The sequence below is a fragment of the Chionomys nivalis genome, chromosome 8 (assembly GCF_950005125.1).
Source record: "Chionomys nivalis chromosome 8, mChiNiv1.1, whole genome shotgun sequence".
Lineage (NCBI taxonomy): Eukaryota > Metazoa > Chordata > Mammalia > Rodentia > Cricetidae > Chionomys > Chionomys nivalis.
In genome coordinates this window covers 14268565-14295458 of record NC_080093.1, presented here as the reverse complement: position 1 = coordinate 14295458, position 26894 = coordinate 14268565, and the positions used below count along the sequence as shown (strand labels likewise).

At 56.8% G+C, this 26894-nt stretch overlaps 2 protein-coding genes across 6 annotated transcripts; one reads left to right on the top strand and one right to left on the bottom strand.

The window, feature by feature from the left end:
- The first annotated feature begins 5039 nt into the window (after nt 1-5039).
- On the top strand, nt 5040-12152 carry Nfkb2 (nuclear factor kappa B subunit 2). 2 transcript variants are annotated; one of them, XM_057778088.1, is made up of 23 exons: nt 5040-5133; nt 6240-6334; nt 6562-6643; nt 6756-6796; nt 7004-7102; nt 7182-7333; nt 7528-7634; nt 7710-7868; nt 8087-8191; nt 8331-8416; nt 8504-8642; nt 8781-8906; nt 9016-9222; nt 9303-9444; nt 9801-9915; nt 10007-10220; nt 10342-10511; nt 10630-10732; nt 10827-10978; nt 11110-11179; nt 11393-11565; nt 11684-11795; nt 11878-12152. In XM_057778088.1, exons 2-23 carry the CDS (start codon nt 6314-6316, stop codon nt 11997-11999), a joined length of 2697 nt encoding a protein of 898 aa, XP_057634071.1. In that variant the 5' UTR covers nt 5040-5133; nt 6240-6313; the 3' UTR covers nt 12000-12152. The 2 variants fall into 2 exon arrangements, with proteins under 2 accessions (XP_057634071.1, XP_057634070.1); XM_057778087.1 differs by having other exon boundaries at nt 11875-12152.
- Nucleotides 12153-12200: 48 nt separating this feature from the next.
- On the bottom strand, nt 12201-26885 carry Psd (pleckstrin and Sec7 domain containing). 4 transcript variants are annotated; one of them, XM_057777895.1, is made up of 18 exons: nt 26827-26885; nt 25915-25970; nt 23952-24685; nt 23588-23690; nt 22825-23179; nt 21715-22158; nt 20457-20651; nt 20238-20318; nt 19978-20090; nt 19598-19656; nt 19405-19494; nt 15995-16038; nt 14580-14770; nt 14425-14495; nt 14167-14324; nt 13655-13799; nt 13339-13482; nt 12201-12994 (listed from the first exon to the last, which is right to left on the bottom strand). In XM_057777895.1, the coding sequence occupies exons 3-18, from the start codon at nt 24600-24602 to the stop codon at nt 12764-12766; spliced, it is 3075 nt and encodes a 1024-aa protein (XP_057633878.1). In that variant the 5' UTR covers nt 24603-24685; nt 25915-25970; nt 26827-26885; the 3' UTR covers nt 12201-12763. The 4 variants fall into 4 exon arrangements, 3 of the variants coding, with proteins under 3 accessions (XP_057633878.1, XP_057633879.1, XP_057633880.1); XM_057777896.1 differs by lacking the exon at nt 26827-26885 and adding an exon at nt 26508-26762; XM_057777897.1 differs by lacking the exon at nt 26827-26885 and adding an exon at nt 26136-26313.
- Nucleotides 26886-26894: the final 9 nt, after the last annotated feature.

Here is a 26894-nt window from a genome sequence, read left to right as displayed (position 1 = left end):
AGAGGTCAACGAGAGAAGATTCCAAAAATGAGACACCCACCGGGCGATGTTGGTGCACGCCTTTAATCCCAGCACTTGGGAGGCAGAGGCAGGCGGATCTCTGTGAGTTCGAGACCAGCCTGGTCTACCAGAGCTAGTTCCAGGACAGGCTCCAAAACCACAGAGAAACCCTGTCTCGAAAAACCAAAAAAAAAAAAAAAAAAAAAAAAAAAAAAAAAAAAAAAAAAAAAAAAGAAAGAAAACAAAAAGAGTACATGAATTTGAAAAGGAGCAAGGAACTACATGGGGTGGGGAGAGGGATTGGATAGACAAAAGGAAAGGGAGAAAGATGTAATTAAAATTCAACAAGTAAATTTTTTCTTTTTACATCAGGGTTTCTCTGTAGCCCTGGCTGTCCTGGAACTCACTCTGTAGACTAGGCTGGCCTTAAACTCACAGAGATCTGTCTGCCTCTGCCCCCTGAGTGCTGGGATTGAAGGTGTGTGTCACCACTGCCACCCACCAAGAATATATATATATATGCCATTTATCACACAAGCTAAAGGGAATAGATTTTAAAATGACCAGAAGAAAGCTGGTGATGGATCTGTGACACAAGACCCGCACACTGAAAAGCGACATTGCTAGAGCAATGGGTGTGTCAGTGCTGGTTTGCCTGAGTCCTGTAGAAGTGTTTTCCACAAGTCTGAAGCCAAGGCTTGGAGCATGGATCAGCCCCACTTCTGTCTCCAGTTTTCCTGTTCCTTCCTGTGAAGCTTCTACGTTCTAAGAGGTGGTGGTAGTGCCGGAACTCCACATATACCAAGAATACATGTGAACATTCTCATGCAAGATGATATTAGGAAGGGTAGCTACGGAATGAGCCACATGGTACACACTCAAAGCCCCACAGATCCACCTGCTAGGAACAACAGAGCTGAGGTTAACAGGGCACAGGCATTCCTTTTTGTTCAGGGCTCACTGGCTGGGCAACAGTAGCCAAGGGGTTGCAGAACTAGTAGTTGAGTCTCTAGAGAAAAGGACGTTCACCACAGCAGCTGTGTAGGCAGAGTTTTCCATCAGGACCGTCAATCAGCTCTGTCCCACCAGGACTCCCAAATAACCACACAGGGACTTAATATTAGTTATAAATGCTCCGCTGATAGCTTAGGCTTATTTTAAGCTAGCTCTTAAAAAAAAATTTACTTATTTATTATGCATACAGTACTCTGACCAGAAGAGGGCGCCAGATCTCATTACATATGGTGTGAGAGCCACCATGTAGTTCCTGGGAAGTGAACTCAGGACCACAGGAAGAGCAGCCAGTGCTCTTAACCACTGAGCAACCTCTCCAGCCTTTAAGCTAGCTCTTATGAGTTAAATTAATCCATTTCTCGTCATCTATTTGCTGCCCCGAGCTCATTTACCTCATCTACATCCTTCCCATCCTGTTTGCTCTGCCTCTCATAGCGTCTCCTCCTGATTCCTGAGACTCTGCCCTTCTTTTCCCCAGCATTCTCTCTGCCTAGCCATTGGCCAGCCAATCAATTCTTTATTAACAATGAGAGTGACACACCTTCACAGTGCACAGAAGGGTTATTCCACAGCACAGAGGGCCGTCTGCACTTGGAAATTTTCTTCCCTCTTTCTGAGGCATTGATTTTTCTTAGTTCTTATCGACCCCACTAGCCATGTGGCCTTTTCTGGTCCCTTTATTGGTTCAACCCCACAGTCTCTGAATATTTGAGCACCCAAAGCTTAGTCCTCAGGCCCAACCTGCTCTCTGTTCTCTCTGGGTGGCGCCATTCCCTGGCAAAGCATCAAACGCCATCCACTGCGTTGATTTTGTGCCCAGCTTCAACTTTGTCTTTGTGTGATATACAGTACACTCTTCTAGAACCTATGGCATTTCCATCCCACTGCCTATCCTATTCAGAAGGAAATGAATCCAAATTCCCTCCCCTGCCCCCTGCCCCTTTTGGAGACAGTCCTGGAAATTGAACTCAGAGCCTTGTTCATGCTAGGAACATCTCTGGCTCTAAGCCACAGCCCCACCCCCAAAGCTCTTGCTCTACTCCATGTACACAGGCTTCCTGCTTCTCACACACACCACACATTCGTGTGGGACCTTCGCAGTGTTCAACCCTCCACACACATGGTCTGTTGGGGGAGTCAGTTGATAAGTCAAGGGTACTGGGGTGACTTAGCTTTATGAGCGTGGTCTTCTTTGGCTAGTGACCAGATAAGAACCATGTTCTGTCTGGTACAGTGAGGGAACTGTCCTCTGGAAGGATAGTTGTGAGTCACAGTAACTAGCACAGGTGCACCAGATTGAAGACTATCAAACCTTCATCCACTCAAGAGTCAAGAATCTACCAAGAGCCGGGCGGTGGTGGCGCATGCCTTTAATTCCAGCACTCGGGAGGCAGAGGTAGGCAGATCTCTGTGAGTTCGAGACCAGCCTGGTCTACAAGAGCTAATTTTAGGACAGGCTCCAAAACCACAGAGAAACCCTGTCTCAAAAAAAAAAAAAAAAAAAAACCAAGAATCTACCAAGAGTGGAGGCACATGAAAGACACAAGGGCAGGGGGACTGCCACAAGTTTGAGACCAGTGTGGTCTACACAGCAAGTGCCGAGCTAGCCAGGGCTACTTAGCAGCACCCTGTCTCCAGCCTCCTCCCAAAAAAGAACACTCTGATTTAAGGCTGGAGAAATTGCTTGGTGGCTAAGAGCACTTGCTGTTCTTGTAGATGACCCAGCATTGAAAGTCTACAATTGAAAGGCAGAGGCAGGCAGATATCTATGAGTTCAAGGCCAGCCTGATCTACAAAGTGAGTTCCAGGACAGGCTCCAAAGTTACGAGAAACCCTGTCTTGAAAAACAAAAACAGAGAGAAAGAAAGAAAGAAAGAAGGAAGGAAGGAAGGAAGGAAGGAAGGAAGGAAGGAAGGAAGGAAGGAAGGAAGGGGAATGACAATGACATACAGCCAGGCTGTGGTGGTGCACGTCTTTAATCCCAGCGTTCGGGAGGCAGAAGCTAGCGGATCTCTATGAGTTCAAGGACAGCCTGGCCTACTGAGTGAGTTCCAGAACAATCAAGGTTACACAGAGAAACCCTGTCTCAGAAAAAAAAAAAAAAAAAAAAAAAAAAAAAAAAAAACAAACTGGTCTACTCTCTCTCCTTCCTAGCTGTGTTTGGTTGTTAAGCCTCTCTGAGCCTTAGCTTCATCCACAGTGCAAGTGGATACAGGTTGGCACCTTGATCTGAAATGGATAGTTCCGTCTATTCAGTAACGCCCAATCTGTAGTCTATGCAAATATTCTAAAAATTAAAAAAAAAAATCTGAAATGCTTCCTGTCTTAAGGGTTTAGTATAAGGGTGGGGCAGGTAAGAATTAGTACCGCTCCTTTCCAGGTCCAGTCTATAGTCATGCCCTAACGATTAGGGCAAATCGTAGGCGAGCCCTGCAAGAGCCTGTGCTCCAGGAATGGAGATGCTGCTTTGCACATAGCTCCTACAGGGAAAGTCGACAACCAGAGGTCCAGACACAGTCCATGCTTTAAATGCTTGTCCTGTGTCAGTAACATGTTCAAGAAGTCATCAAGTGTGAAAGTTCATTTTCAGCGTGCGGGGAGGATGTGAAACAGGGTTTCTCCATGTAACAGCTCTGGCTGTCCTGAAACTTGTTTTGTAGACCAGGCTGGTCTCGAACTCAGAGATTGCTTGCCTCTGCCTCCCAAGGGCTGGGATTAAAGGCGTGCACCATCACCACCCGGCCTTCAGGGTGACTTTTAAAATAGATTTTTTTTTATTTGTGATTATGTGGGGTTTGGGGGGTAGGTAGGAACAGGAGAATGTGACCAAGAATTCAGTACTCTCAGAGACCGGGAGAGAGCCGTGGGATTCGCTGTTGTTGACGTTTCAGATACTTGTGAGCTGTCCCAAGTGGGGACTGGGAACAGAACTGCTGAGCTGCCTCCCCAGCCTCCCGCCACCTTTTATGTTGGTAGCTAGACCTCGTTCATGCAAAGCACACCACCGAGCAATATCCACAAACCAAGAGACTGTTTTATGCACTGGAGGAAGTTTGAAATATTCTACTTTGGACACCTTTGTGTGCATGTTTGTTTTTTTTTTTTTTTTCGAGACAGAGTTTCTCTGTGGTTTTGGAGCCTGTCCTGGAACTAGCTCTTGTAGACCAGGCTGGTCTCGAACTCACAGAGATCCGCCTGCCTCTGCCTCCCAAGTGCTGGGATTAAAGGCGTGCGCCACCACCGCCCGGCTTGTGTGCATGTTGTTGAGATAGGGTAGCTTCAAACTGGGGAATCCTCCTATCTTGGTCTCACGTAAGCTAGGACTGGAGGTGTGCATCAAGCACATCCAGTTGGTCTCCCAATTCTAATAGTCCAGACATCTGTGGTGGATGAACGAGTCTCCCAGTCAGACATCTCCTTTTTTTTTCTCCCAGCGCACCGTTCCTCCAACAGGTCATCCTGAATGCCTGTGCGCTTGCAAACTTGCCTCTTACAAAATGAATTGTAAGTCCAGAGAGTCTCCTCCAGAAGCCACGAAACTGAGACAGGGTTTCCGTGCAGATCCAGAAGGGCCACTAGATGGCGATCTGGAGCTGACCGCAAGATCAGCCTCCGTCCACTTCCCTTAACTTCCCAGCACCGAGGTCCCTGTCCCGGAGGGACCGAGTGTCGGGGCTGGCCCGTTTCCCCTGGGGTTCCCCAGTTTCAGAGACAGCCAAGAACTAGGCGCGACAAGAACCGAGGGGCCCCGTGGGCCAGGTCTGGGGCAAGCCTGCGAGGGTGCAGAGATCCGAGCCCCGCACCGCGCTGGCTTCGCCATCCCGCCTCTCCGGTCCGCTGCAGAAACGGCGCTGGGTGACACCCAGCAACAAGCCCCCGGCGAGCCTTCCCCGTAAGGGGCACGCCTGCGTCGCTCCGGATTGGCTACAAAAGTCCCCGAGTTAAACTTTCAGCCAATAAAAAAAGGGCATGAGGAGTGACGCACGGGAGCGTCACGGGAATTCCCCCCCTCGGGGGGCCGAAAGGGGCTTTCCCGGCTGGAGCCCGGAGGCTGTAGAGCAGCGGCTACCGGTCCAGGGCAGGGCTCGGAAAGAAGTCGGAACCAGAGCCGCCACCACGGTGAGTGGCCGGGTTCACCTGAGTGACCGGGGAATGGAGAGGAAGGGAGGGAGGGACGGAGGAAGGGACGGAGGGACGGAGGGAGGGGAGACTTTAGGGCACAGTCTGGGGCTGGACACCACCTCTGGAGAGCGCGCACTCGAACAGGACACCCTGGCACACATCGCCACGTACCCCTGCCCTCACGCTGGCCTGCGCGCCCCCGGCTGGGTGTCAGCCCCGCAGACACGCGCGCGGGCAGAAGTTCACCTGGGCACCAGCGCCTGGGCATCGACTTCCAGACGTGCACCGCCGTCTGCCCACACTGACCAGGACTCACCTGTGCGGACGGATGCGCACTTGCACGTGCATGCTGCCACCGCCCGCACTCACCACGCACACCAGACATTAGGGCTGAAACGCCAAGTCCCGGTAAACGGACACCCGCGTGTTACAAATGGTTGTGGGGCTGGGGTCTCAGGGGACGGTGGCCCGGAGCAGGTGCAGCGGGAGAATCTGGGATGCAAAGATGTCCCGGAGTCGCTAGAGACCGTGGAGGGGGAAACTCCTTTCCCCACCCTGCGGCTCGTGTCGCTTCTCTGGGCAGAACCCCGGGGGCCCCACTGGAAGAGCCCCCGCCTACGGGCCATTCGGAAAAGAGGCCTCCGACGGCAGGAATGTCCCCACAAAAGCCCCCGGGTGAATCAGCCGTGTCCTCCACGCTGGTCGAAAATCCCAAGGTTGCTCCAGGCCGCGGAGTGGGGGCGAGGCGGACTAGGCCCCGGCTGAGCCCCGGGGGCTGCAGCCGCTAGCTGCGGGGCAACCAGGAACTGCCAGGGCCTCCCGCCCCTCCCGCCGCGGGGGCGGGGCCCCAGCGTCATTTCCAGGCCCGCCCCCTCCGGCTCCTCCTCCCCCTGGTATTTTCGGGACTTTCCTAAGCAGCACTAACTTTCTGCCCCTTCCCCGGCCCGGCCCCGCTCCGGATCTCGACCTCCACCGGATCTTATCCGCCACGCCCGGCCGGCCGGCCGGAGATCAGACCCTCCCCCAAATCTGGGACCCCTCTCCTGCCCACTCCTATCCTGACCTCTCCTCCCTACCCCCTCCCGTGTTTCTCTTCACTTTAGGCGGGCGTCTGAAACTCTGGGAAGCCGAACAAGGGCCCGAAGCCGCCAGCCACAGTCGGGCCTAGCCCAGAGACATGGACAGTTGCTACGGCCCAGTGAGTCACACTGCCTGGCCCTGAAGCCAACTTGTGCCCCTGTGTCTGCTTGTCTACCGAAGGCTCCCCCCCCTCACTCCTCCGCTTCTGCATGTCTTCAGATTGTCTCAGTCTGTCCGTCTGTCCTGTCTGCAAACTTTGCCCAGAAAGGAGCTTCCTCATGGCTTGAGGAGGAGCCAGGAGGAGGAAGGCTCGGTTTCAGCCTCCACCTTTTCTGTCTGGAACAGGGTGTGGATGGCATCCCTGACTATGATGATTTTGAATTCAGCCCCTCCACTGTGGAGCCCAAGGATCCAGCCCCAGAGACAGGTCAGTGAGCCCTTAGCTTCAGGTGTCCCAGAACCTGGAAGAGAGTGAGCGTGTACCCTCTGCCAGGGGGTGACTTGGGGAGCCTGGCTAAGTGAGGCCCCTCTCCTTCCAGCTGATGGCCCCTATCTGGTGATTGTGGAGCAGCCCAAGCAGGTGAGTGAGCCAGAGGTGTGCGATGGCTTGGGCTTTGGGGACAAGTGGGGTAGCCGCCGCTATTGGATGGTTGGTTGCTGCTGGTCTGTTGGGCGGGAGGTGTCCAGGAGACACACTATTGGTCATGTGGTCAGTGATGGCCAGTGGTTGCCATGTGTGTGTGTGGGGGGTCTCCTGACCTCATTGTCTCTGTCATGAAACCGTCAGCGAGGCTTCAGATTTCGATATGGATGTGAAGGCCCCTCCCACGGAGGCCTCCCAGGTGCCTCCAGTGAAAAGGGCCGCAAGACCTATCCTACTGTCAAGGTGAGCTCAGATGATACTGGGGGTGGGCTAGGGGACGGTGTGTCCAGGGCCACGACTGACAGTCCTTTGTCCTTCTCAGATCTGTAACTATGAGGGACCGGCCAAGATCGAAGTGGACCTGGTAACACACAGTGACCCACCTCGTGCGCACGCCCACAGCTTGGTGGGCAAGCAGTGCTCAGAGCTAGGGGTCTGTGCTGTGTCTGTAGGACCCAAGGACATGACTGCTCAGTAGGTGGTCCCTGTTCCTGGCCCCCTGGGGATGCTCCTTGCCTGCCAGTCAAGGGTCCCAGCCCGCCTGTGTGGCTGTCATACAAAGGGGAGAGAACCCCGGAGGACAAAGCCAGGCTGAACCTGGCAGTGGGGATGCTGCCTCGGGGAAGAACTCCACGGACAAAGCCCTGACTCCTCCTTCTCCTCCCCAGATTTAATAATCTGGGGGTCCTGCATGTGACCAAGAAGAACATGATGGAGATCATGATCCAGAAACTTCAAAGGCAGAGGCTTCGCTCCAAGCCCCAGGGCCTTACAGGTACGGCGGCAGGGAGATGCTTCCAGAGGAGCGGGGCAGAGTAGCCCAGGGCTCACACCCAGGCTGTCCACGCAGAGGCTGAGCGGCGGGAGCTAGAGCAGGAGGCCAAGGAACTGAAGAAAGTGATGGATCTGAGTATCGTCCGGCTGCGCTTCTCTGCTTTCCTTCGCGCTAGCGATGGCTCCTTCACTTTGCCCCTGAAGCCCGTTATCTCCCAGCCCATCCATGACAGCAGTGAGTATCCTGGAAGGTGCCCAGTGGGAGCGCCCAGAGGAGCATCTGGGATACCTCCAGTCTATGGAGTTTGAACCTGGCCCTGCCACGTGTGAGATGAGCGGTCTGAAGCAAGTCTGAGTGTTGGTGAATGAGAATATTGCGTTTCCTGAAGTGTCAAATGACCACCGAGCCCCCAGCTCCATCAGTGTGGCCCTAACCCATCTCCCATCCTACAGAATCTCCAGGGGCCTCAAACCTGAAGATTTCTCGGATGGATAAAACAGCCGGTTCTGTGCGCGGTGGTGACGAAGTTTATTTGCTTTGTGATAAGGTGCAGAAAGGTGAGGCGGGAGACCTTACTGGGAACTGAAAACGTGGGTTGGAAGGCTGAGGGGTGGGGCGGCAGGGGCGGGGCAACTCCAGGATAAATGCACGGGCCAGCAGGTTCTCCCTAAGGCTCAGCTTAACTTTCCTCTATAGATGACATCGAGGTTCGGTTCTACGAGGATGACGAGAACGGGTGGCAAGCCTTTGGGGACTTCTCTCCCACAGACGTCCATAAACAGGTACTGAGGACTAGGGCCTGACCTGGAGGCCGAACTGGGCAAAGATCTCATTGACAGCTAAGCTCTCTCTCCCACCCTCCACCCCAGTATGCTATCGTGTTCCGAACACCGCCCTATCACAAGATGAAGATAGAGAGGCCTGTAACGGTGTTCCTGCAACTAAAACGCAAACGTGGCGGGGACGTCTCCGACTCCAAACAGTTCACCTATTACCCTCTGGTGGAAGGTAGGGCCGGCCTTCAGGATTCCCAGGGGCTGCGGGGAGCAAGGTGGGCCTCCAGGCGCCCTAGAGGTGACTGCTGTTAGCCGGACTTGAAGGCTACCCATGTATTGGATTTAGCACCCCGTTTCTTGTTTCCCCTAGACAAGGAGGAAGTGCAGCGGAAGCGGAGGAAGGCCTTGCCCACCTTCTCCCAGCCCTTCGGAGGCGGATCTCACATGGGTGGGGGCTCTGGGGGCTCCGCTGGGGGTTATGGAGGCGCTGGAGGAGGTGAGCGGGTGCCAATGGCCGGGAGAGGGGTGGAGGAGTTAAGGGGAAGTTGGAAGAGAAATTTGGGAAAGTCCTGGCTGGCACCTCACAGCTTTGCCCATGCCCACAGGTGGTAGCCTCGGCTTTTTCCCCTCTTTGGCCTACAACCCCTACCAGTCCGGCGCGGCCCCAATGGGCGGCTACTTGGGTGGAGGGGGCGGAGCACAGATGGCCGGCTCTGGGCGGGACGTGGATCCTGGGGAGGTGGCGGAAAAGCCGAAGGCGCCCCCTGAGGTCCCCCGGGGCGAATCGCAGGCCCTGGAAGAGCTGCAGCAAGGTACGTCTTAGGAATACTGGCGGGGGCGCGCGCGCAGGGCTGGGGACCTGGCCCGCACCCACGCGCTCTGTCGCCTCCAGCTCGCGAGTACAACGTGCGCCTGTTCAGTCTGGCGCTGCGCAGCGCCCGAGCGTTGCTGGACTACGGCATCACCGCGGATGCGCGTGCTCTGCTGGCCGGACAGCGCCACCTGCTGACGGCCCAGGACGAGAACGGAGACACGTAAGCGGCCGGAGGGCCAGAGGCCTACGGACATCCAGAGGGGTCTGTCTTCTAGTACCAGGTCTAGAGGTTGGGGCAGTAGAGAAAACTGCAAAGAGCCAAACCCTAGAGTCGGACAGATTTGGCCTCAAGTCCTCGCTGTTTTCTAGTTGTGTTCATGAAATTTACTCTCCCCAGCCTTGAATTTTGTTAGCTGTGAAAAGGGCACCGTAGCAGGGTGACAAAGGATTAAGACAGTGACGTTCAGGGTTCGCCAGGCCCCAGTGACAGAGACCACGGAGATGTGGATTTTGAGGACAGATGATGCTCTGGGTGGCTGGGTTTCCCAGACCAAAGTCACACTCTCCCACCCCCAGGCCGCTGCACCTGGCCATCATCCACGGGCAGACTGGTGTCATTGAGCAGATAGCCCATGTCATCTACCATGCCCAGTACCTCGGGGTCATCAACCTCACTAACCACCTGCACCAGGTAAGGGGGAAACCTCTAGTGAGGGGCGAGGGGTTGAAGGCAGGGAGCCCTACGCTGGAGTGAGCTCGGCTCACTCTGCCTTCCTCTCCAGACACCTCTGCACCTAGCAGTAATCACTGGGCAGACAAGGGTGGTGAGCTTCCTGCTGCAGGTGGGTGCAGACCCCACACTGCTGGACCGGCATGGAGACTCAGCTGTGCACCTGGCTCTCCGGGCAGGTGCTGAAGCCCCAGACCTGTTGCGGGCACTGTTACATAGTGGGACCCGCGCTGTGCCCCAAATATTGCACATGCCTGATTTCGCGGGTTAGTTTCCCACCTCCTCCAGTCCTGGGGACAAGGGTGGGGACCAAGAAGGGTGTGAGACTAGTAGACATGAGTAGGGGCCACCTTGGGGGTCACAGCTGCTGAGTGTGCTGTTCTCTAGGACTGTACCCAGTACACCTGGCAGTTCACGCCCGGAGCCCCGAGTGCCTGGACCTGCTAGTTGACAGTGGAGCCGAAGTGGAGGCAGCAGAGAGGCAAGGAGGCAGAACACCCCTGCATCTAGCCACAGAGATGGAGGAGCTGGGGTTGGTCACTCATCTGGTTACCAAGGTGGGAATGAGGACTGTGGAAGGGAGGGGAGGATTGTGGGAGGACCAGGAGTGGTGAAGAGGTTTGTGGGAAGGCTTGGCTACTTGGGCCATACTGGTCACTCCTTGCCACCCCATAGCTCCATGCCAATGTGAATGCCCGGACATTTGCTGGAAACACACCCCTCCACCTGGCAGCTGGACTCGGATCCCCAACCCTCACTCGCCTTCTCCTAAAGGCTGGTGAGTGAGAACAGAGCAGGAAAGAGAAAGAGGACCCTCCCAGCCATCGTTCGGTCCTCCACTAGTCTCTTCTGATGACTGGCTCCTCCTCCAGGTGCTGACATCCATGCAGAGAACGAGGAGCCTCTGTACCCTCTGCCCTCACCCCCTACCTCTGGGAGTGACTCTGATTCTGAGGAGCCTGAGAGGGACACCCAAAGAAACTTCCGGGGTCACACACCTCTTGACCTCACTTGCAGCACCAAGGTGAGGCCATCCTGGCAATAGAAATGCCAGGGGCACTGGGCACCTCCTGGGCCTGGGGATGTGGACCAGATCATAGACTTAGGGAGAGCTGGCTTAAGGTCTGGGATGACAGGCGACACTGTCCCCCCCAGGTGAAGACTCTGCTGCTAAATGCTGCTCAGAACACCATGGAGCCGCCCCTGGCCCCACCCAGCCCTGCAGGTGAGACTGGTGGGCATTTCCAGTCTCAGGCTCCTCCTCCCAGAGGTGATCTTCCTCAGGACATTGGCGAGGGCTCTCTCTACCCAGCTCTGCCATCCATGCCCCGTCCATGTCTGCCCTGTCTGTCAGGTTACCAGGGACAAAAGCTGTCTCCAAGTACGTGTTCCTGCCCTCCTCTGGAGCTACCTCACAGACGTGCATTTGTCTCCGCAGGGCCAGGGCTGTCACTGGGAGATGCAACCCTACAGAACCTGGAGCAGCTGCTAGACGGGCCGGAAGCCCAGGGCAGCTGGGCAGAACTGGCAGAGCGACTGGGGTTGCGAAGTCTGGTGGATACATACAGGAGGACCCCTTCGCCCAGTGGCAGCCTCCTGCGTAGTTACAAGGTGGGGTGGCCCGTACCTGCCCAGTGTCTTACCCATCTCAGAGTCTCCTCTCCCCCTGGGACTTTCTACCCCACACCCTGGATATCACTCAGACCTCCTGTCTCCTCCTCCTCCTCAGCTGGCTGGCGGGGACTTGGTGGGTCTGCTGGAGGCCTTGAAGGACATGGGTCTGCATGAGGGAGTGAGACTGCTGAGCAGTCCTGAGACCCGAGACAAGCTGCCCAGCACAGGTGAAGTAGGACCAGCTTGGAGCGTGTGTCTGGGCTGAGGGTGGGAGGCCCGAGGTTTGACTCCCTCCTGTTCCCCCAGCAGAGGCAAAAGAAGACAGTGCCTACGGGAGCCAGTCGGTGGAGCAGGAGGCAGAGAAGCTGTGTCCACCCCCAGAGCCGCCAGGAGGCCTCTGCCACGGGCACCCCCAGCCCCAGGTGCACTGACTGCTGTCTGGCTAACTTCCTCCACCTGCACCCTCTGTACAGCATCCCTGCCTAGTCGAGATCTTATTTAACACCTCAAGCCCACAGCTCAGTGGGCCGAATAAAGGATTCCTATGGGAACGGGGAGGCCCTTTCCCAACTTGGCAACCCCAATGTGACGCCCATCCCTGTCCCTGAGCGAGAGGAGAGGAGTCCCAGCCAGCAATTCAGAGCAGTTTTAATGAGGGTGGAGGCTATACAAAGGGCAGAGCCCACCAAAGGAGGGAAGCAGGCCATGCCACTCTGGCCTGTGGGTGCCCTTCCTCTGTCTCTGTGGAGAGAGAGGCGAGCCCTTGGGGAGGAAGAGGGGGACCAGCTCAGCCCCAACTCCTGGCCTCTGTCTGAGCCAGGCCCCAGGACGAAGGGGTTACTGCTGGTGTCAGGGTGGGGCGGTCTCAGCAGAAAGCAGAAACTTTTATCAGGCCTCCTCCACAAAAAGAAAAGAAAACCCCCAATCAAAAATTAGGGGCACAGGCCCCTCCCACCCTACCCACCCTTCCTGTACGAAAAAGTGCAAACATTATCACAAAAAGGGGGTCTCTGAGAGGCCCTTTGCCCAGGCTTTGAGGCCCGGCTCAGCTCTGCCCTGCCCCGGACACCGCGTCCGGCGCGGTCGGGCCCTGGACCAGGAGGCCCTCGTGGGTGGCCCGAGGCCAGCTGAGCTCGGGCAGGGCCGTGTCATGCAGGCGCCCAGTAGGCACTGCCCCCATTGCTCCTGTTCCTGTTCAGGGCTTTGGCCTTGTACTGCCTGCCCCAGCCCGGGCTTCTGAGCCAGGACGCTGAGCCCGGGTCTGGCTGGTGGGGTTGGGTTGCAGGGAAGGACTGGAGTGAGGTGGAGGGCATCCATCCTCCGTGCTCCCAGCCTGGGTCAGCGCTGCTTCTATGGCATCCAGCTCCTCGCTGGCTGCCTTCATCTTGACTCGAAGCAGCGCTGCATAGGTGCTGTAGCGGGATTTCTGAGGCAGAGGCCAGAAGCAGTGAAAGCCTGGCCTCCTCTGCTGCCCCGCCCAGCCCCGCCCCGCCCCGCCCCCCACTCCCTGCCGAGAGATGCTGGCTCTAAAAGACCTCTGAGAAGGGCTCTTAGAACCTCTAATGACATTACAGGGCTGAAGGCACAGAATACACGTCACTTAACCCTAGTGGGTGTGGAATTTAGACTTGCTCCCCACAAGAGAAAATGAAGACTCAGAGATTAAGCAGTCTGCCAGTCACCTAGCTGGGCTCCGTGCTTGGATGCCATGCCCGTATCCCTAGCCTTTTCCCATGTGAGGGCACCAAGACATCAGGCAGGGAGGCTCACCTCAAACTCCAGGTAGGCCTCCTTCTGCCGCTGCTCATCGGCCTCCTTGCCTCGGGCCTTCTTCCCCAGATGTGCAGCCCGGTGCTCGCGCAGTTCGCTTGCCATGGCCTTCATCTTGGCCTCATGGGTCCTCACCTGTTCCTCCTAACAGCAGGGATGTCTGGTCAGGGTCACTGGTCTACAGACCCTCCATGCAGATTGTAACAAGGGGCTCGATTTCCATCACCGCCACACCCCTCCTGTGACCCACCACATGCAGCCTGGAATACAGCCCAGTGCCCTGATCCTTCCCACCCCACTGCCAACAGGTGGACACCTGGGACAGGCGGGTGGCAGCACTGGGCAGCAGAGGACGGCTGAATTTCTTCTGGGAACTAACAGCGGCGGGGAAGGGGGGTGCAGAGAACATGGCAGCCACCACGTTGATGCGAGTGATCCAGGACTGCATTTGTTCCAGGCTCCTAGGGAAATAGCGTAGGGACCCCAGGTTCCTGTCCAGGAATGTCAGTCCCAACCTGGGATGCGGTCTTCTTGATTAATTTATTTATTCACTGAGATAGTCTCAAGTATCCCAGGCTAGGTCCCAACTGACAGTTGTCAAGAGTGACCTTGAACTTCTGAGCTTTTTGCCTCCACCTCCTAAGTGCTGGGGTTATAGGCGAGCGTCACCAGGTCTGGCATGTACAGGACTGGGGACAGCACCCAGAGCCTTCTGCTACGCATTCACTCTACCAACTGAGCTATGTCCCCAGCCTGTGGAGTGTGGTCTTACAGGGAGAGAGGAATCCAGTGAGCAGGGCGTGGAATGGATAAGAGGAGGACACTCACGGGGCCTGGAAGAGGAAGACCCTCCAGTCAGCTGTGCGCAAGTAGAAGACGTGCGGCCTCTTGCTGTAATCGCTGGCTCGGGTGGCTAGGGCATGGTGGATGCTGATGGCATTCTTCAGCTCTGCCTCAGAAAGAGCCTTCCCAGGCTGGTACTCCTCCTATGGGGGTGCCCATCTTGTCCTGCCCCAGTCCTGGCCTGGCCATCTCCAGCCACCTACTCCCCTCTGCCAAGCCAGCCCCGCCACCCCAGCCCCGCACCTTCTGCAGGTAGAGGATCATGCCCTTGAGGATCCCGTGGAAGCTCTTCCAGCCCCGCTTGCCACGAGGTGCTAGGGAGGGAAGGCAGGTCAGGGTGGCCTGAGGAAGGCCACCTCCCATCCACCACCATCCCAGCCCCCTGCACGGCCACATACTCTTCCTGCAGTCAGGGTCTGCATGCACCTTGCGGACCAGGGCCCCGTGCTTGTAGACAGCAGCCCCAGGCTCAGGAGTCAGGTCCAGGAAAGGGCTGGTGCTGCTGCCACTGCCCCCGCTGACCCTCTTGATGACCTTGGGGTTAGGGTCGGCCAACTCCGACAGGGAACGTCTCAGCTCCTCCTCGTCTCTGCAGGTGTGAATTGTTTCAGAATACTGGCCACTCAGCCACACACACCTTTACCCTGCGCTGCTGCCCCAGAATGCTCCTCTGAGTAGGGCTTCCCCAGGCTGCAGGTCTGTGTCCTCCCTCAGAAGTCCTCCTCGGGGAAGGACCTTCCCATGGTCTGTTTCGGCACACACCCAGTCCTCACACTTCTCGGGGACAGACACGAGTGACGCAGCTCTGCCCTAACCACACCTAACACCAGGCTGCTCACGGCTGTTGGTTTCATGCTGCCAAAAGGAAGAGATGCCCTGGGTCTGGTGGCTCATGCCTGTAATTCCACCACCGGAGAGGTTGAGGCAGGACTGTCAAAAATCCAAGCCAGTCAGAGAAACTGTGAGACTGTCTCAGAATCCAAAGGGCAAAGGGGCCTCTTAGCGTCCCCTCAACAGCTCTGCCCGTAAAGCTGGTCAGAAAATTCGAACCCTCCTGCTGCTGTGCTCAAGAATTTCGACTAGCCCCACTGCATCCTCCGTGGAACCCACACTCATTTTCCTTCCAGGCTCTTTTCCAGACACCCCAGCCAGGCAGGGGCCTTGTTTCCCTGCTTCCGTGCCGACTTCAGCCTCAAGTCTCCTGAATACCAACTTCCCCCTTTATCTCCTACAGTGTGCTGCTGACTTCAAGGCTTGCCCCCTCAAAAGCCTTCCTTGATCCCCTCCTCCCCCCATGCACACTGATCCAGAGTCCTGTTCTCAGAGGGGTTTCCAACACAACCAGAAGCTCCTATTTAAGCTGAGCTGTGACTGGACCGTGTAGATAGCAGCAAGTCGGGTTTCCACAGATGTTTAGGCAAGGACTCTCTCTCAGCCTGGGGCCCCAAAGACTTAACTGGATCTTCTTCAGACAGAACACTTCCAAGACAAAGGGGAAAACTTTATTCCTAGTTCTGTGGCACTCCAAGGCAACGCTAGTACTCCCAGAGCTGCTCTGCTTTCTCCTTGGGCTGCCAGGGCCTCCTTCCACATTTCAGCACACACTCCCACTATGTCAACCCAGCTTGTCATAACAACAGAGCCAGACACAAGACAGACCCCAAGTCTAGGCAGGCATTTCCAAAGAAGGAAGCGAGGCAGCCTTTCTGCTTCTTAGGGCCTCCCATCCCCAGTTCTCTGGTGTTCCCAGGCTCCCCCTTCCTCGTGCCCCAACTCTTAACCCTAACCCTTACCAAACGGCCCCAGTACTCACATGGCCCACTGCAATTTCTCATTCTTGATGGAGCTGTACAAGGCCTGGAGAGAAACACATTGAGGGGTGTGGATTAGTCCTGTGGGGAGGTGCATCACGGACCTCAGAACTCAGAGCTCAGAGCCTTCCCTCCTAACTTGGGAGAGGAAAGGGAACTAAGAGGAGGGACATAGTGACCACAACCCGGTTCTGGAACACAGCACGGAGACCCGGGCCCATCCCCGTCCTTGGAGCTGCCTGACTTGGGCAGGTTTCCACAGGGAGAACGTGACAGCCGCATGTGGAGGCAACTGGCTAGTCAGCACAGGAAACCCTAGCCACAGCTGGTGCATAGTAACTGCCAGTTGCTATTATTATCTATGATTAAGGGGCTCTCCTGCTCAGAGCCCGGTAAGAGAAGCACAGCCCTAAATGGAATCCCAGACCAGCCAAAGAAATCCTCCTGCCCCCAACCATGTGTTCTGGTCTGGTTCCACAGCATAAACCCATACAGGGCACATGGGGAAACTGAGGCTCTATGATAAAGTATTCACCCTGTTTGGTTCCCAACTGCAGAGCAAGAGAGCGTCCCCCCAGCTCCAACAGCACCATCAAGCCAGACACCGAGGGGCTCAGTGCTCTACCCGCAGCCATGCCAGACTGCTGTGGTGCCAACCAAATGCTAAGTCAGGAGTCTCAGCTTCCAGTCACTCTCTACCTCCAACTGTGAGTTCTGAGCCAGTCTCTTCCCCTCTGGAGAGATGGCCTGGGAACATCTGAGGGCCGTGCAGTGCCAGAAGAGAGAATAATGGACTTCAGAAGTCGTATACAAGACCCCTGTACTTGGGGATGGTTCAGAATACACCAGCGATTCCAACTGTGGGGGCGCTTCTGCCAGCATGTCTGTGAGTGGGTGTGTCCCCAGCATGTGCGTGTTTTGCTGTGGGGCTGTGATGCTGCCTGAGCGTGAGTTGGGTGCTGTGGTGACGTCGGTACCTTCCTGATGCTGGGACACAGCACCCCCTCATTCTCCCAACACACCACAGGCTCCGACTCTCTCGCTGCCCACAGTCATGCCCAGCCATGGGCTATGCAGGCACTCCATGCCTGCGCATCCTGTCTGCAGGTAGGTGTACCCCAAAGCCTCCACCTCACATGACAAACCAGGCTAATCAACACACAGCTCTCAACACACCTGGGCCAAACCCAGTAGTGCTCAGACCTTGAACCCTCTCACACCTCAACTATCCAGCCAGGAGGCTGGAGTAACCACCAAGATCCAACCCACAACCTTGTTTCCAGCCTTCCAGTTCTTCATCCTGCCCTCCTCAGGACTACATCGGCCCACAACCACACCTTTCTCTGAAGGTCCTGAACCCCATCACAGAGTCCTATGTAGATCCCATCTAGAAAACTCTCCGCACCCAGAATTCTGTGGTTGGTGAATAAGGTCCACCTTGGCCCACCCCCACACCCCATGCCCACCTCTAGCTGCCCAGGAATTCTATCCCCATTGGGTTCACCAAACACCTTCGTCCCCACCCATGCCCTCCTCATTTCCTCGCCCTCAGCACCTCCCACAAGCCGCCCCCTCGCTCGCCGCCCGGCCTGGCGTGGGCCGCGGGCCCCACGCCCTCACCGCCTTTTTCTTCTTGCGGCTCTGCAGGCGGCTGACCACCAGGTCGGTGTAGAGCACGGGCTTGAGACTGCGCGAGCGCTGCGGCCAGCCGTAGCACAGGGTCTCCGCGCCGCGGTGGGTGCGCCCGTAGCGCACCGAGCAGAGCGAGCGCGAGCGCAGCCGCCCCGCGCTGCTGTGGATGCTGTTGACGCCAATCATGCTGGCCCGGCCGCCTCGCCGCGGCCCCCGGCCATGCCCCCGCCCGTCCTCGGCCCCGGGCCGCCCGGACGGCCGCGGACGGCTCCCCGACAGCCGGCGCGAGCGCCCGGCCCGAGCCCGCCGGCTCCCACCGACGCACCGAGTGCTCGGCGGCGGCGCCGTGGGCTCCGCAGCTCCGCAGAAGGAGGGGGCGCCGGCGGGAGGGGAGGGCGCGGGCTGGGGCGGGGACGTCGCGCGACGGAGCAGCACGGCGCGAGCCCGGCGCCGTGGGGAGGGCCGGGCGGCGAGCGGGGGCGCATGCGTGGGGGCTCGCCAGGGGGCCGAGCTCGCGCGCGCGACAGGCGGCTGCGGGCGGCGGCCGGAGCACCCTTCAGCTTGTCAGGATTGGGAACTGAGGGGACCGGTCGGCCTGCCCTCCTACCCTCCACCCTCCGTCCCCCGTGGCCCTCCTGCCTCTGTGACTCGCGGGCTGGTCTTCGAACAATCATGACCTTGTCCAACCCATAAGCAGATATCCCAATGTCCAAGCCAAATCCATATGCCACGAGGTCAGACATACCAACTTGCCAGACGCACCGATCCCCATTCACCCCAAGTTACAGACGTACACCTCAAAAGGAGCCATCTACAGTTGACAAACACCTACTGTCAAACCAGACCCAGTCAACTGGGAAATGCATACCACGTTGCATCACACACAAATACCCAAACTACACCCAAAGCACAAACACCTCAAGTCACACAGGTCCCTTGATTCAAAGACAGTTGCCAAACACACACAACTCACGTAAACACCCCAATTCACTGACACCTCAACTTGCAGTGGACGCGTCCACTCAGATACCTGCTCAAACTCAGATGCCCAATATACTCAGCCCAGGACCTGTATAGAGTGGTCCAGAGACCCTCCTTCTTCAAGTTAGTCCAGGCCTCCTGAGCGAGGTAAAACATTCCATTCTCCATTATGGGGAGGAGGGAACTGCGAGACAGGGTCAGACGGCCCCCTCCCACTGGCACCTATCTCATTCCTGGCATCTGGGTGCAGGACCAGCTTCCAAAGCAGCCGGAAGAGCCGTATCTAGTCCCAGAGTTGTGCCCTGGATGCAAGAACCTGGGAAAACCTTTGCGACTTCACTGACCCCTCTGCCTTAGGCTCCCTCCTGGGCAGAGGCGCCAGGAGGTTCTTTGTAGCTCTTATACATTAAGGTGGAGAGCAGTGTCCCCGTGCACACCCCACCCCCGCGCACCAGCAGAGACATCTCCCTCCCACCCTCTGTGAACACTGGAAAGGAGGAACCGAAGAGAGCAAATGCGGAGTCCAGGACGGCCAGCTCACGTGTTTTCTAGAACCGGCCCCCCTTTCCCCTGCCTCAGAATTGCATGCGCGTGCGCATGTGCGGTGAGAGCCTGCCTGTGGGGGCTGGGCGAGGGGGCGGTCCCCAAGCTGAGTCACTAGAGCCCAGGTTCCTGCCACCGGAGCTACCCAACAAGTCACAAGTCCCAGCCCTCCCCGCATTACAACCCTGCTGCTGGACAGGTACCCTGTCCTTCCCTTCCAGCAATATCTACTGGCTGAATTCGCCCCCCCCCCAACCTTGAGCAGCTCCCTGGGGAAGTCGCCACCATCATTGAGGCCTTCCAGATTTCCGATGAAGTCCCCACAGGTCATGCGCTTCCCAATGTTCTAAGGGAAGAAAACAGAGAGATGTGAGGTTGGGAGGTGCTTGGCCTCCCAAAGCTTTCAAGTCTCTTGTTTTCTGGCTCCCACTTGCCAAGCCCTCACTCACGTGGCCGTGGAGATCTGTGTTGAGGAGCATGAGGGCACAGGTCAGCGTGTGAGCGCCGTCTAGGGGGAGAACGAGTGTCAGCTTCAGCCACCCCCAGGGGTTCTCCCTACAGCATACATATGCACAGCCACTGAGCCCCGTGGCCAGACCTGGCCCAGCACGGACATATGAAAGCAAGCACATCTCTACCTGCCTCTCAAAGCACACTTGACCTGGCAACATGCCTGCCGGACAGCGCCATATATTACAAAGCTGTATTTACACTGGTGCATGTGCACATGCCCACAAACATGAACATTCATTCCCTCTTGCACAGACACTTGCTCCTCTGTGTGTGGCTCTGTGACCAGCAGGGACAATCCTGCCCGCAGCCTGCTCACCCTCTGAGGACAAGGCTTCAGGGTTGCACTGGAAGTATCGCTGGGAGAAGTGGGCCAGTACACGCTCCCGCTCCTGGGTCTCACCCATTAAGGCCAACTCCTTTAGAAACACCCTAAGATGGGAGGAAGATGATGTCACCCCCGACTCAAGATCTCCTTACCAAGAAGAGCCATGTCAAAACAGCTTCAAAGACACATAGCTTGGACCGCAAACACCAAGCCTGGTCAGTAGGACTAGCCTCAGAGGGCTAATCACCCACCTGAGAGCCTGATCCAGAGTCATGCCCGTGAAGACAAAAAACTTGAGATACTCGCCAGCCACCAATTTGCTGAAGTCATTGCTGTGGGCAGGGCAGACAGGTAGGCGTCACAAGGAGAAGGGTGAAGGGGCCAGCTGGGCATTGCCTAGAGGCCCTGGGCATTAACTGCAGAGGATGCATTCCTTGACCCCAGCCTCAGTCCCAGCCCGGGGGCATTACTTCTTGCCCAGATGCCGGGCCACATCGGCCTTCCTGAAGCCATCAAGTCGGTATAGCCTCTTGGCCAGGCGCTGTGCGGCCTCCAGGTCTGCTTTCTGTCCATTGGACAAGGTATCTGTGCTTCCCAGCGCCAGCCGCTCTGTGCTGTCCAGCTCTGAGTCTGAGTCGGATACCAGCTGGCTTAGGGGTGGTTCACTGCCAGGGTAGAGCAGCAGCTGAGGGTTGGGTCAGAGCCTTGGGGATCATGCAGAGACTCATTTTGCTCTAGACCCAGAAGTTGGGGGCTGGCTGGAGGGACATGGAAAGGTCCTTTTCTTCTTCTAGGGGAAATGGGCTAGCCTCCTTTCCACCTGCCTACTTTATCTGTCTCAAATCCAATTCACAGAGGTATGTGGGAATCCTGACTGATCCCCAGAGCTCCCAGGGACCTAAATTTGCTCCATCTCCACACCTGTCCCCTCGAGGCAGTCCTTCTGTCTGCACACACACACCCCTGTCCACAGGCACCCAGGTATGAATGCGGTGCTGGGGAAGCGCAGTGAGGTCATGCAAAAATCTGGGGACAGTAGGGATACCTCCTGCTCCTTTCATCTCCTGCCTCTCTGAGGGTTCTCCTCAGGGCTCCCTTCTACACATAGAGAAACAGTTTCTAGGGTTACAGTTTTGGAGGTCATAGTGCACCCCTTCATCCTCTTCCTCTCCTTCCTTCCCCACCCAGCTGCTCTACTCACAAAGCCACCTGTCACCCCAGAGACAGAGGCCGGAAACTCCTGGTTGCTAGGCAACCCTGTCTCCCTGGCCACCCCCTCCTGTTGCCATGGCTTCCATGACTGAGAGGGTAGCAGCAGAGGGTAGCACAAAGGTTAGGCTGTGAAAGGACATTCCTAGAGCAGGATGAGACAGTGTTTTGGAGGAGCCGGTGGAGGGAGGGAATGGGAGGGGCTTTTGGCAGTGGGTCTGGCTGGGTGGGGGTGATAAGCTCTGTCTGGGAAGGAGAGGGCCCTCCAGGAGAAAAAGAGGATGTTCTCTGGGGATTCTTCCATCCTGAATCATGGCTTCTCCAGTCACTGGATCTGAGCCCAGGGAGGGAGCTGCAGGGGGCCAATGGCAGGAGGCCTCCAAACGGGAAAACAGACATCTGGTAACCACCTGCTCTTGGTCAGGAATATAAACTATTTCCTCATTCTGGGGCTCTGTCCCTTAATCAGCAATTCCTGGGGGCCTGGGATGTGGCTGACCAATGAAAGAAAATACTCACCTGCCCAGGGGTGCTGCGCCCAGCCCAAGGCTTTCCTCAGAGTGGGAGGGACTAGGAAGCTCCTTCCTTAAGGCCACCTTGACCCCAGCATCTGACTCTTCCACTTCCCTTCTCTGGGTCCAAGGACCAGCAGCAGCAGCAGAGCTGGTACCAGGATCCAGTTCCAGAGGGGCAAGTGGGGCAGGGGCGGGTGGGTCAGGCCGGGGAGCTGGGGGTTGGGGAGGCACCTCAAAGGTGAAGAAGGGGCTCTTGGTTGGGCCAGGTGAGGCCAGGGCCTCCAAGGAGGCAAGGCTGCTATAGGAGGTGCCCTTGGCCCGGTGTGACTCCAAGATGGCTTCAAACACACAACTGAAAGAGTCAGGCCCATCTGCTGAGGGGCTGGTCCCAGGTAGGAAGGGTACTGGTGACTTGAGAGGCCCAGAGAGGGGCATGTGGTCCCCCGGTCTGCAGAGGCAGGAAGAATGTTTCATCAGTTCCCCAGAACCAGGCCTTGGCAGAATTCCATTGAACTCTTGCCGATTAATGCAGGGCAATCATCCCCTTTCTGCAGACCCAAACCCCCTAAGGGGAAAAAAAAAAAAAAACCACTACGGGAGAGAGGGCCCATGAAATTCAATATTTATGGTGTCCCATCCCTGCCATCCCGGCACCCAGTCCCCCGCCTTCCCTCTCACTGCTAATCTCCCTTTCTCCTCCTTCCCCTGATCCGCTTCCCTCCTGCCATCCCTTTTCTATTTCTGGCAACATCTTAGGAGAAGATGTGGCTCCAAACTGCAGTGGGGCGTGAGACAGAAGGAAAAGCCCCCACATTTCCACACTTTCTTGCCGGGACCCAAAGATCTAACCTGTGCTCCCATGCCCCTGGTTTGGCCTGTGGCTTCTGGCCCATGATAGTCTAGAACCCTGTTTCATCATGTGGCTGCCCTGACTCCTGGGTGTGCCCCATGCTCACACATTCCTAACACTATCCCAGGCCTCAGACCTCTGCCTGGGATCTCCTTCCCATACTGCCCTTGCTGTCGTGATCCTCACAGCCGTTTTCCCCTCCACCGCAGGTTCTTGTTAGAGGAGGTAGAACACAATGAGCTGCGTCCCCCCCATCCCACTCACCGGACCCCCTCTGAGGCCTCAAACACTTCATCATCCACATCCTCATCACCACCAGCCTCATCGTCTTCATTGCCACTGCCCAAGCTGGAAGGAGGGCCAGGGCATGGGCTGGGTCGTGAGGCAGGTGGTCGGGCAGTGCCAGCAGGGCCCTCAGAGCTGGGCTGACTCTCAATGGCAGAGTCAGCCTCCTCCCGCTCGGCCAGCACCTCGTCGATGTCAGTTTCGCGGTAGCACCTCAGGGGCACCGTGTCCAGGTCTGTCTCAGAGTACTTGGCTGCTTGCCCCACAGCCACCCCAGAGCCTTGTTTGGAGCCCACCCCATGTGATGGGAGGGCGTGCTCTGGGGGCTTAGCACCTGTATGCACAGACATCCAGGTCAGGAGGTCATTTATGTTGGGGAGCTCCCCAAGGCCTCACACAGGCTGGAGACTCTTATCTAACTACTATGTATCTGCCACACTCTTCACTTGATCAAATGCCTGTGGAACTCATTTCAAATCAAACCCTTGTCAAATAACTCTGAAGGAGACCAGACTTTCTTCCACTCCGAGGAATAACACTTGAGATCCGGCCATCCCCTCCCTCTACCACTCAGCTCTTCCAGAGCACAACCCAACCCTGTCACAAATGAAAGACTAGAGCCTGGAGAGACTTGGGAGCCCAAGGAAACCCCGGGGAAGGTTTGAAGTTTCCCTCTTTGCCAGTCCTCAGGTGCCCTGGAGGAGGCCCTACCCTCTTCCCCTGGGCTAAGTCCAAGCCTTACCTGCGCTGGGGGTGTCCAAGGAGCCATAGAAGAATTCCCATTTGGCTCGAGCGATTCTCTGAGCATGAGAGGAGACTTCCCGGGGGGAGGACCATGTGTCCCCCTGAGCCAAAGAGGAAGTGAAAGGCACAGGACCCCAAAATGAAAGCCAGACATACAAGGACAGAAGCATATGGAGCAGCAGAAAGAAAACCACATGGGACAAGGATGAAGGTGCAGGGACACAGCGACAGAGGGCAAGAAAGCTGGTTTAGGACATGAAAGGATCTGGGTGACTCTGAGACAAGCTCAGTCCAACAGGGGCCAAGCTTTGTCCCTTAGCTGGGGTGCTAAAGCCCCAGGGAGCCCAAGGCAGATTGCATACCTGGTTTAGGAATCCAGTGTCTGCGGGTCCTCGGAAGCGCATGGCCAGGTGCTCAGGGGTTCCCCCCAGCCCATTGGGGAGGGAGGAGTAAAGACCATCTGCCCCAATCTGGGGTGGGATCAATGGCCCACGTGAGGGGTCCCGGCTGCCAGGAGCAGAGCCTCCTCCAGCTGGGAGTGGGTCTGATGTGGATGCCTCTAGCCGCAACTTCCGGTTGCAGCCAGGTCCAAGGGCTGTGGAGGGCCTGGGAGGAGAAGCCCCACCCAGGTCCCAGCTCCGACTCAGGCCTCCAGAAGCAGGTAGGCCATTCAGTGGCCTCACACTGGCCTTCTCCACAAAACGGAAGATGACCACAGAACTCTGTGCCCCTGGTGGGGGCTGCCCAGTGGGTGAAGAGGGTCCCCAGCGTGAGGGAGTCATACGGGGTGATGGGGGGCCTCGAAGAGGGGTACAAGGTGCTGTCACACGTCCCAGATCCCGGCCTCGAGGGCCTGGACCCACCACTCGTCTTATTAGGGATCCTGTGCTGCCATACATGCTGGCTGGGGGACTTTGGGGCACTGGGCCTTCGGGGAGCCAGCGACGAGGGCATCGTGGTGGGGAGATGGCACAGTCGCCTTCTGAACAGAAGCGCATGGCACCCTGGGCCATGCTGGGGCCGGGGGTCAGGCTGGGGGGGCAGGGATGGCGAGGCCAGGCAGGGCGTGAGGGGACTGCATGCTCTTCAGACAGGCCTGCAGGGGAGGAAGGGGAAGCATGGATGAGTGTGTAGCAGCCACACGGGCAGGGCAGCAGAGACAGGGAGGAGGAAGATGAGTGGAGGCGCCTAAGGTCCAGGGATCTAGTCAGGCCTGGAAATATGGGATCGCCCATCCTGACCCTGATGGCTCCTTCCATGGAAACCTTAGGGAAAAGGACCATCCACTCAGAGGGCCTTCAATACCTCTCTTTCTGTCTGGGAGCCCTGAGCATCACTTTAGGAAGAAAGAGCAAGCTAAGTCAGAAGTTCACTGAGTTCAGTTCTGGGGCAGTTGGGAGACTGATGTCCCACCTTCTGGATTATACGGCCCTGGGTCCCCATAGTCCTACTTATGGGAGGGGGCTCTCTTAGGAAAAGAAAAATTAGGCTTCTTGGAAGGAGAGGGAGGAAAAAAGGATTCCACAGGAACAAGGAAGTGTTGAGAGACACAGGGAAGAGGTGAGAAGAAAAACCGGAAAAGAGGCCCCTAACTTCAGCCCATAGATGCTGAGTGGGGAAGATACATCCTTTTTCCGTATCAGTACATGCACACACACACACATGCACACACACGCGTGCACACGCACATACACACACGCACATACACATATGCACATACACACGTACACACACACATGCACATACACACATATGAATTCGTATACACACATGCAGAAGAACAGATATGATATACAGTTAAACACACTCATAGGCAACACCCTCCAGTACAACAGACACACGCAGTACTGCTCATAGACACACCCTCATACACTCACAGTCATAACAAATATGTGTATAATGGAAAAGCACATGTTTGTCTTATACACAGATCACCAGACAGGAACACACAAAGAGGTACCAAATATATAGACAGGCTCTCGTCTTCTGATGCACAGAGACAGGTGGATCAGAGACCTCCTCGACACAATCGTAAACACAGATGCACATTTACACACACAATCAGAGACACACATCCTCTCCTCCCCCCCACCAGGAGCTAGGTCTGGATAAGGGGGTTGCACCCATCCCTCTCCCCCAACTCCAGGGGTTTGACATGTCTTGGCCAGTCCAGGAGGGGCCATAAAGGAAAACCGGGCCTCTGATGGCAAAGCAGGGCAGGGAAAACTGTCAGAAACAGCAACCCTGCCAGGCAGGTTCTTGAAGCTCAACAGGATCCGCGACATCTCCTGTGCAGCCCCTCCTCCAAGGCACCACAGTACTCACCGCTGCTCGTTCGGAGCTGGAACGGAAGGGAGGCAGAGAGGCTGGACCCCGCTCAGCTGTGAAAGCAGCACGGCTCCCGCTTGCTCCAGGCCCGCCCGCCTCTCAGTCCCTCCTCCACCCCTCCCCACGCTCTGCTCAAGCAACGCTAATCCCCCTCCCTTCTTTCCCAGGGCCCTGAGTCCCAAAGAATGCCAACCCCCTAGTCACTGCCTAAGACTCACACCAGAGGAAGGGAGAGTGCAGAGACCCCCTGGTTCTGTTTCCTAAACCCTCATATGCCCCACCCCACTCATGTTCAGGTCTCCCTCGTCCGTCATCTCCTGAACCACACGTAGGGTCCAGCTGCACACGCCTGTCCTGCTCCAGACCCCACGCGTGTCCCTAGGAGGGTGCCACATGACCTGTTACATGCCACACGCGCTCCCGCCCCCACAAGCACGCGGCCACGCAAACCACACGGTACGGGAGTAGACCGGACCCGCCCCCTAAAACCAGAAGACCAACTATGGAAGGGACATCGTCAAACGAACGCAATCTTAAACACTTCGGGGTTCCCAACCGCAGACCCCGGAGTCCCTGTCCTAACCACCCACCCGGAGTGCAGAGGAAGGATAAGTCAGACTCCAGGAAGAACTTCCTTGCTGCCTAGGTTAATCGTCCCGCCTTTTCAGGAGCGAGAATTTAGAAGGGATGACCCGAAGATTGGGAAGAGGAGCACAGGCAAACCTTGTGCCCTTGGTCAGGGTGGAAGAGGGTCTGGCTATTTTAGGAAAACGCCACTCGAGTTACTATGGCAACTATTCTCCTTTGGAAGGCCAGGGCCGGCAGGTTATGACCTCGAAAGGAGGAGAGGGTCGGTTCGGGTGGTCAGAGGGGGCGAGGACGTTCGAGGCGGGGGTGCGCGGGGCTCACCGCGGGGAGGGGTGGCGCGGGTTCCGCGAGGTGCTGAAGGGGACAGCGCCAGATTTGTCGTAATGCGC

What these genes read in the sequence shown, in the direction of transcription:
- Psd (XM_057777895.1), bottom strand. Translation starts at nt 24,602, where the DNA reads ATGGCCCAGGGTGCCATGCGCTTCTGTTCAGAAGGCGACTGTGCCATC. An exon ending in GGCGCAGCACCCCTGGGCAG is followed by an intron (nt 20,652 to 21,714) that starts GTGAGTATTTTC and finishes CTACCCTGGCAG; the next exon opens with TGAACCACCCCTAAGCCAGC. An exon ending in ACTCTGGATCAGGCTCTCAG is followed by an intron (nt 20,091 to 20,237) that starts GTGGGTGATTAG and finishes CTCCCATCTTAG; the next exon opens with GGTGTTTCTAAAGGAGTTGG.
- Nfkb2 (XM_057778087.1), top strand. Translation starts at nt 6,314, where the DNA reads ATGGACAGTTGCTACGGCCCA. An exon ending in CCACAGACGTCCATAAACAG is followed by an intron (nt 8,417 to 8,503) that starts GTACTGAGGACT and finishes CCTCCACCCCAG; the next exon opens with TATGCTATCGTGTTCCGAAC. An exon ending in TCACTAACCACCTGCACCAG is followed by an intron (nt 9,916 to 10,006) that starts GTAAGGGGGAAA and finishes CTTCCTCTCCAG; the next exon opens with ACACCTCTGCACCTAGCAGT.